This window comes from Ostrea edulis, chromosome 2 (genome assembly GCF_947568905.1).
Source record: "Ostrea edulis chromosome 2, xbOstEdul1.1, whole genome shotgun sequence".
Lineage (NCBI taxonomy): Eukaryota > Metazoa > Mollusca > Bivalvia > Ostreida > Ostreidae > Ostrea > Ostrea edulis.
This window is the reverse complement of record NC_079165.1, coordinates 56,305,394-56,315,393: the sequence shown is the minus strand read 5'-3', so window position 1 is coordinate 56,315,393 and position 10,000 is coordinate 56,305,394. Positions and strand designations below refer to the sequence as shown.

General features: G+C 33.5%; 1 protein-coding gene across 5 annotated transcripts in view; it reads right to left on the bottom strand.

The window, feature by feature from the left end:
* The window catches only part of LOC125679217 (telomerase reverse transcriptase-like), a 66,347-nt gene that overhangs the window by 14,401 nt on the left and 41,946 nt on the right, over window positions 1-10,000 (bottom strand). For 3 of the 5 annotated variants that reach the window (XM_048918255.2, XM_048918254.2, XM_048918253.2), the window contains exons 20-25: window positions 8,058-8,237; window positions 6,835-6,909; window positions 6,488-6,695; window positions 4,711-4,809; window positions 4,533-4,613; window positions 1,109-1,178 (exon numbers count right to left, since the gene is read on the bottom strand). In XM_048918255.2, coding sequence (XP_048774212.2) covers window positions 1,109-1,178; window positions 4,533-4,613; window positions 4,711-4,809; window positions 6,488-6,695; window positions 6,835-6,909; window positions 8,058-8,237 — 713 coding nt within the window. Of the gene's footprint in view, window positions 1-1,108; window positions 1,179-4,458; window positions 4,614-4,710; window positions 4,810-6,487; window positions 6,696-6,834; window positions 6,910-8,057; window positions 8,238-10,000 lie in introns of all 5 variants that reach the window. The other 2 variants (XR_007371747.2, XM_048918256.2) reach the window with 2 other exon arrangements.

Genomic DNA, 10,000 nt, shown 5'->3' with positions numbered 1-10,000 from the left:
ATGTAGGTTTGTCCTCTTCTGATAACAAAGCTACATGTGAAGTAGCAAACCATTTGTGTGTAAAAATTTATCCCCTATTGTCGCCTCATCTTACCCCCGGGGGCCATGATTTTAATAAAACTTGAATCTGCACTATGTCAGGAAGCTTTCATGTAAATTTAAACTTTTCTGGCCCAGTAGTTTTCGAGAAGATTTCCCCTATATATTTGTATACAAATCTTTGATCACCCCTTGTGGCCCTATCCTACCCCCAGGGGCCACTTTTCTGGCTTAGTGGCCCCATCCAACCCCTGGGGGTCATGATTTTAACAAACTTGAATCTGCACTATGTCAGGAAACTTTCATGTAAATTTCAGCTTTTCTGGCCCAGTGGTTCTTGAGAAGAAAATTTTTAAATGACCCCACCCTATTTTTGCATTTTTGTGATTATCTCCCCTTTGAAAGGGACATGGCCCTTCATTTGAACAGAATTGAAAGCCCTTCACCCAAGAATGCTTTGTGGCAAGTTTGGTTGAAATTGGCCCAGCGGTTCTTGAGAAGAAGTCGAAAATGTGGAAAGTTTATGCCGCCGCCGACAGACAACGGATAAATTTTGATCAGAAAAGCTCACTTGAGCCTTTGGCTCAGGTGAGCTAAAAAGTTTACAGACAGACGGACAGATGATAGACAATCAGAAAAGCTCCCTTAAGCTTTCAGCTCTGGTGAGCTAAAATCCTCAAAACGTGGCAAATCTACAAACATAACATTGATACTATTTCATTATAACACACACACATGTACCATCTCTACGTTATATAACCTCCAACTCTGCTAGTAAGTGTCATCTAATGACCTTTGAAATACTAATCCATACCAATTGTCATTAGATTATGATCATTTACTGTATTCAGCATCATCCTACTTCAAAACACCTACTTATTGCTCAAATAATCACAGCCTTCGACTTGACTCAAACATCTTTACACACGTTTATAGATCAGAGTACAAAACTGCCTGTCTTCGAAAGTGGACAGGCGGAATGATGGACAGACACACATGGTGAAACCAAAATACCCTCTTCAAATTTCATTGGCTGGGATATAAGTATATTTATTATGATATTCCTTACATCAGCAACTTCTTCCTCATTGTTAGCCCTGGAGTCATGGAAACGTCCACTGTCAGAGTATGTCTCATCCCTATTAACAAAATACAAAGATCTGACAAAGAATCACGTCTTTTCAAATTAGACACAATGTATTCTAACACAGTGCCAACTTCAAATTCAAACTCTATCAAATTAGACACAATGTATTCTAACACAGTGCCAACTTCAAATTCAAACTCCATCAAATTAGACACAATGTATTCTAACACAGTGCCAACTTCAAATTCAAACTCCATCAAATTAGACACAATGTATTCTAACACAGTGCCAACTTAAAATTCAAACTCTATCAAATTAGACACAATGTATTTGTATATTCACACAAGAGGCCTACAGGCCTTACCAGTCACCTGAGTATTAGTTAAAAGTATCAAATATTACCCTTTGAACATCTACAATTCAGACGATGATATATCAAAGGAAAACCATTGTAAAGTACTATGTAACCCTGTCAATGTAGTTCATGCTAGAAGGTTTTGTGAATTTTTACATGAATGTTTTGAATTGCGCACCAAAAGTAGAGTGCTATAACTACATTTAATTTATGTAATATGCAATACTAAATTGCATACATAGTCTAATATCACAGATACATATCAAATATATACTTGTATTTACATATATGTAAATGAACTGTTAGTAATTAGTTTATTGTCATTATATATCTCATATTGTGTAACATGATTGTATGCCAACATGCTTGGTGAATCAATAATTGAATTGAATATTATACTAGTCCCAAGTGGGGCTATGAAATCTAGAAAAAAATTCCTGTTCTGAATATCTAAGCTAAAATCTAATATTCATTACTTAAATGTCCCCAAAAGTGCTTAGATACTGATGAAAGGCTTTACATAATATATGTAACATTTAACATGATAATGACTTATTTGGACCCGTCCTGGAGTCAAAATCCTGGGGTAGCAAAATTCACAATTTTGGTACATCCTTTTCTGCTTTTCTTAAATATGCATTTAGTTCTTATACTGTATCAGTAAGCTTAAAGAAGTCTTTCAAATGATAAAGACAATCATCATTATTATATGTTTGGCATCACCCTGGGACCAAAACCTTTACCCCTGGAATGATGAAATTTACAATTTTGGTAAAGGACTACTGACTCCTTCTAAATGTGTATCTAGTTGCAATTTAGTATCACTAGCATTAAAAAATACATTATTCAATGTTTTATACATAAACACTATATACCAAGTTTGGCTATGCCCTGGAGTCAGACACCTCTACCCTGAGTGAGGATCATGAAATTCACTTTGGTAGAGGCTTTTCTGCTTTACATTATTATTATTTTATTCATTTATAAAGTGTAAAAATTACATATAGTTTCTATGTGCTGTACAATGTTTGTGCTAATAATCATTGATAATATACTAATAAAAAACCTGCAAGAGCTATAAAGAAAATGATAAAACAATAGAAAGACTTAAAATAAAACATGGTAGTAAACATCACTGCATTTAGTTTTTCTTACAGATGTGAGGTTGTAGAGAAGATTTTTGAATATTGGTCAATGAATGGGATATTTTACCCTATCCCTTAAGCCCCAGGGGTCCTGAAATTTACAATTTATAACACCCTTGTCCCAAAGATGCTTCATACAAAATTTGAAAAGAATAGGAACAACAATTAGCAAGGAGTTAAAATGTTCCAATTATTAAGAGATTTAATCACTGACCATTCTAGTCGCACCCTGATAACAAAATCCCTACCCCTGGAATCATGAAATTTACAATTTGGAAAAAGACTACCTGTTTTTTCTAAATATCAATATAGTAAATTAATTTAGTATCAAGAGCACTGATGTTTCCCACCAGGAGTCAGAACCTCTATCCCAGGGATCATGAAATTAACAATTTTGGTAGAGGCCTTCCTACTCTACATCACTATGCATTTAGTACCTTCTTTTTTTTTTTTTTTTTTTTTTTTTTTACAAATGTGTGGTTGTAAAGAAGATTTTTGAAAATTGGTACCCTAAGGCCCCTGGGGTGCAGGAATCCTGAAATTTACAAATAATATCCCTCTTGTCCCAAATATGCTTCATACCAAATTTGAAAAGAATTGGAATGGTATATATCAAGAAGTTAAAAGTGTTCAATTGTAAATGCATGACAGATTAAGCTGACCAATATGGGATATCGGAACCATTATTTTGTCTCCAATTCCGTCAAGGTTTTAATACTTAGTATGTACACCAAGATCATGCTTTCTGCGTTAACTTGGGCAACTTTTCATGAGTACATGTTGCTATCAGGTATAGTGAGTCTAGGCACTTTACGTCATTTTTCAAAGTTGTGGGATGGGGAGCAAACAAAGAAAAAATTGCCATCCTATCTGTATGAAAAATTCTTTGTTTGTAAGAAAAGTAGTTCTGCCCAAACTCCAAAATCGTAAAAGGTGGGAGGGGGTGGGGTGGGTTGTGGTTGTTGTTGCATTTTCACTACCGCTATCAAATTTGACCAGCTAATAAATCTATCTTTGCATGTAAAAATAACACACTTAGTATGTGATAATAACGTGATGAATACATCTCATGTCAAGAAAACTGGGCCGGGGGGAGCAAGCAAAGAGCTACATGTATGTGCCTGGAGACTGACGCATAAATTGAGATTATTTTTCCACATACAATAAAGGAAACAAGCAGTACTGCGAATTTTTTGTTTTGTCATCAGAAATTTAATCTATTGACTTTTTTATTGGTACTAGGGTATTTGCTTGAGATAATAAAAATAATCTTCAAATCAGGCAGATATTTTTGTATCAGAAATGAGTCGTCTTTAATATCACTAATTTGTATACAAGAGTTGCCCAAGTGACGCATAATTTTTCTTTTTTTGAAGAGTTCCAAAATTTTATAGTTCCAATATCCCGTTATTGCAATAGGTCACCTCATAGAAAAAAAACCTAAATACTCATTTGACCTAAAAAAAAAAAAAAAAATAAGAATGTCAAGGGTTACTTTTTTTCAAAAACACTGTATTTTTCAAACATTAAACAAAAACAAGGCAAAAACTGATATGAAGAAGACAAAATAAAAATACAATACATAGGTCCAAGAGACAACAAGTGTAGCCAACACAACGGACATATATAATATATATATATATATATATATATATATGTATGTATGTATGTGTGTGTGTAAGCTGTTAAGCTGGTGTTATCAATACAGATGTATATCATTGAGAGGATGTGTATGTTGATATCAACTACTCTAGAAACAAAGAGGCAGATTAAAGTTATCCCTGCATATCATATAACACAATACTCATAGACAGCAGAAAGAAAAAACATACTGATGCCCTGGTACCGCAGCAGAAAGAAAAAACATACTGACGCCCTGGTACCGCAGCAGAAAGAAAAAACATACTGACGCCCTGGTACCGCAGCAGGTCATTGCCAACTTCCAGTGTCTTTGTATTGAAAAGCAAACCACACCAGGGAAACCATTCTGAAATTTATAAAATCCATGATAAATGTAGCAAATAATTATCACTTATTTTAGGAAATAATTACATTTAATTATTTTATGTAAAATATCAGAGTACCTCCAACATTTCTTTTCATCCTCCCAAGTAATTCATGCTCACAATCAAAGTTGACAAGGATCTTGTCTGTATTTATGGAGAAATTGTACTCTGAGTTTCCTAGATGAGCATTCAAAATTCAGAAAATTATTTTTTTTTGACATCTGAAAACCAATACACTGACTCTAAAACATGATGCATTTACAAAGCTAAAGTTTTTTTTAAGTATGTAAAACTTCTACTGTGGTCAATATGACCTAAGACAGGGATTGACACTCATAACTGTCCAATTGCCCTGGGCAAATGATATCTTGGTTTGGGCGATTGGAAATATACATACTTGCCTGATCAAGCAAGTCAATATATCAATTAGGAACGTAATATCTGACATCAAATTTTTAAATTATATTTATTCCAGGACATTATCAGGAATCTATATGCAAATTATGAAATCCCTACCTTAAATAGTTCAGGAATTATTGAAAAGGTTTTCTTAAGATTGGGTCAAACTCCAAGGTCAAAATGTTAGTAACTTTGGTACCAAAAAGAGGTCTTTTCACAAGGAATGTGCATAGGATTGTATATCAATATATTGCAGCATCAGTGGTGGATCTAGGATTTCTGAAAGGGGGGGATGTAAAAGTCAAGTACTGGCCGAAATACTCAGCCGTTTAGGGTGCCAAAATTGGAGTTTTATTCACATTATTTCTAAACTTGTGGTGAAAAAGGGGAGGGTGGAAGGGGCTCAAAATCTGCCACTGAGTATGACCCATAACAACAATACATGTATATCACAATATGAAAATCAAATACAGGTATTTTATGACTTATATATTCAAGTTGTATTGTAGAAAAACTTGAGAATTATTCAGTTGTGCTTAATCACAAAAACAGGTGCTATCAATTTCAGACAAAACATATCCGTTTGATCATGCAAAATAAGCTTGGAAACTGTGCTGACTTCTGTGAAAGTCAGAATGAAGAGGGACTCCAGAAGTAACTACACTTTTGTTCACAAGATGTCTATCTTAAATATCATTGTGAAAGAAAGAAAGTAGTTGTCAAAAGAAGTGTTATATACAAAACATAATGTTGAAGTTTCTTATTCAGTAGCCGATGTATTTTATTGTGACGAGAATTGTTTTACTAATGAAGATGCATACCATAAATGTATTTTAAGATGTTCACTAAATCAAAAGCAAAATGCTATCAAACATGTATGATTTAGCTATTGATTAATATGCTCTATAGTCAATTCATCACCAAATTCATTATACTGCCACATTTTCCGAATCACAAAAGGTGGCATTTTAACAAGAATCAACTGTATATAGTATATTTCTCATCAATGATATTTTTTTAAAGGTTGAAGTTAAGGACAATGGAGAAGACCCAAACAGGCATTGCACATTGGAAAACTGTTTGACCTACTTTTAGCCCTACAGTAGGCCATGGTGCACCTATCCAGCTGAAAGGCAAACTGGACTTGTATTCCTCCGAGAGGAAGCTTGTGACTAAATTTAAGGGCAATATCTGTATCCATAACGAAAATAACTCTGGAAAACTGTGTCACCTACTTTTAGCCCTAAAGTAACATAGGTCATGGTGCATCAATCTAGCTGAAATGCAATCTCACTCTTACACTTCTTGAGGGAGAAATTGTTATAAACTTTCAACACTGTATATACATTATATCTGTCACAGAAAAATGTCCGGAAAACACGACCTCTGACCGACAGACAACGCCATAACATAATATGTCCCGTCTGACGATGGGTGTATAAAAAGTAATAATTACCCTGTATCATTTTGCTTAGGAACATCTCTGCCCTTTCTCGATAAGGTGTGACAAAAATTGAATCATCCACCATCCTCATCATGATTTCATCTGCTTGTTTTGGCATAAACCTCTCCTCCATTTGTCCATAGTAAATATTACACAATAAAGTGGACAGCACAGAACCCTGGCTTATCCCTAATGTCTGCTTGTAATATTGTCCCCCAATCTAGTCAAAACAGCATAGCAAATTGTATCTTAATAGATTTGTCACTTACTTATAACCATCACTATGATAAATTTAAATGAGACATTTGATGATAAAACTATTTTCCATATGCATTAGTGAACAAATCTACTAACCCTACCTTGATTAGATTGCTCAGCACATGACATTTCAACTTTTCAAAGACCTCTTCTAAATGCATCTGTTGGTTAATCATCTATAAAACATGCAATAAATATTGATTATCATTCACATCCAACATCACTCTGGATTTTTCTTCCCAGAATTAAAATTAGCTACAGTTTATATTTGAAGTCTACAGCATATTTCTACATGTGTGAGGGACATTTGTGTAATTTAAAAACTTCAACTGCATTTAAATTGAAAGAACATTTGAAACAAAGTGAATGCTTAAAGTGGTAATATTTACCGTAGTTATTGTCTTGAATTAAAAGACCATGATTTATTGATAAGATTTTCTACCATAAAACCAATCACACACTGTAGCAAACACTCTCATTGCATATTTAACAATATAAGCCAAATGGTAATTATTTATTATGACATGTGAATTGATCATGACAATTTATAACAGAAATGAATACTAAACTGGATGTGTCCGCACGACACAAATGCCCCCCCCCCCCCCCCAGCAAAGTCAAACGTAGGAAATTCATCAAATTATAGCATTGAATGGTATTCAGACCAACGAACCAGATGCATATAAAAAATCAGTTCAATATCTCAAGGCATTTAGAAAAAGTCTGGAAAACTGGTTGTAACAGTAATTTTTCTACATTAAAAGGGGTACGACTCCATCAAAAATCAATGAACCAGAACAAAACTTATACCCGTTCTGTAATTCATCAATATACACCTGTCTACAAAAAATCAGTTCAATATCTCTACACATTTAGAAAAAAGTGCGGAAGACTGTTTCTAACATTAATTTTTCTACATTAAAGGGGCACAACTCCATCAAAAGATCATAATATTATGTAACATTTGTGTTTTCTATGTATATCAACCCCAGGTAATCTAAATTGGCCCTCAGGTACATGTAGTTAAAATTGTACTTCATGCTCTTCCTTTTTTATAAAAAAAAAACAACCCCAAAACACATACACACAACCAATATACCAAATTTAACCCAACTTCCCACCCAAACTACCAAAGCAGGATCAGTCTTAGGATATCCAACTTTCAAATTAAGTTTCAGTTATTGTGATTGAACAGTTCCCATAATGGTATGAATTCTTGGCGCTAGAAAATCTTTGCAACCTCAAGATCATTGCTAACAACGCCAAAATTAGATCCTTGCTAAAATTCTACGGTATACTGTACATCAACTTCTCCATTCCGTACCTGATTAACAAACACCATATTGCTAAGCTTGTTGTCTTCTATGAATTTCTTGATAAATTTTTCAAAGTCTGGAATGTATTCCCCAAATCCTGAGGCAATCTTCTTGAACTTGCATACCACTCTACCACCTGACACATGGTGAGAAACAAACTTTCTGGTGATGACATCCTCGTCCGGTGCCTACACACGGGAATAATACACAAAAAAATGACTGTTAAGGGACAATACACAATAAAGGATCCATTTCATGTTTTTGTTTCAAAACTGTAACAGTGTATTTTGAGCAAGAATCCCAATGCAACTCAATTGTTATTCTCAATTTTATTAAAGTGATGTAAAGTTGGAATTATGACATCACATTTTGCTCCTATTTTGACATAAAATGGCTCCTGTATTTTGCTGAATATCATTACACATTTTTTTTTAAATATGCACCCCCTTTTTGGGTCTGAAGATTGGGGGGAAAACACAGTTCATGTGCATAATACACAGCAAATATTTTCACAAAGTGGTATTCTTGACTTCATACCCAGTACATCACCATAATTTTCACCTATTATTTACAGAAATAATGTAAATTTTCAACATAGCAGGAGAATTTGCAAACCTTGCAGCATAAATTTTGAATTAACGATAATGCGACAATCTACAGTGAATATCTTCTTGGAAATAATGTGAATTTCAACAAAGGACAAGCTTTTGTTGCATCAAAGGTGGAGACTTGATACTTTCTTTTTTTCAAACTTCAAATCAATTAGGTCTAAATAAAAATGGCAAATCATTTTCCTTGCTTTGTTTATTTTACTTTTTAGTTCATGACAAGGCCTTTTGTAAACATCAGTATCTTTGAATGGTGGTGTACAATGGGATGATGACTATACAAGTCAAATTAATCCTAATTGGTCCTTTCATAATAATTCAATTAGTTACAGACTGTAACAATCATATTTTCTACAATTTTACATTCTGCAATAATTTTCAAGAGATTAAGTTTAGCTTTTAAATATGTAATAGGACCTAATACTTGTGAACAACGAGAAAAAGCATATCTATATACAAGGCAATATCTGTGGGTCAAGTAATATTCCGGTCTGATGAAATCATCTTTATAAAAATGAGGCATAAAAATGAGGATCAAAAACCTATAGTGGTATATAATATGCACTCCTTTCTTACAAAATAAAATTCTAGAAAACAAGTGTGCATTATATTCGGCAAAACACAATATTTCAATGCAGTTTGTCTTCTGAAAAACTTTGAAAAACATCAACATTGGACAAACTTTATGTTTATACCACAGATTTATCTTTCCAGTACATATATGTGAGAGAAAAATTTGTTTGTCCAAAGCTGCACCCCTATTATGCCTTCTGAAAGAAAAACGTACCAAAAAATCAGCGTTTTAACTACATTGAATATAATTGAGAAAATCCTTCACTTTAGAAGCCATGTACTCCAAATGACAGTAAATATCAGAAACAAATAACAGTAAATATCAGAGACAAATGACTGTAAATATCAGAGACAAATGACAGTAAATATCAGAGACAAATGACTGTAATTATCAGAGACAAATGACAGTAAATATCAGAGACAAGTGACTGTAAATATCAGTGACAAATGACTGTAAATATCAGTGACAAATGACAGTAAATATCAGAAACATATAACAGTATATATCAGAGACGAATGACAATAAATATCAGATACAAATGACTGTAAATATCAGTGACAAATGACAGTAAATATCAGAGACAAATGACTGTAAATATCAGTGACAAATGACTGTAAATATCAGAGACAAATGACAGTAAATATCAGAAACATATAACAGTATATATCAGAGACAAATGACAATAAATATCAGATACAAATGACTGTAAATATCAGTGACAAATGACAGTAAATATCAGAGACAAATGACTGTAAATATCAGAGACAAA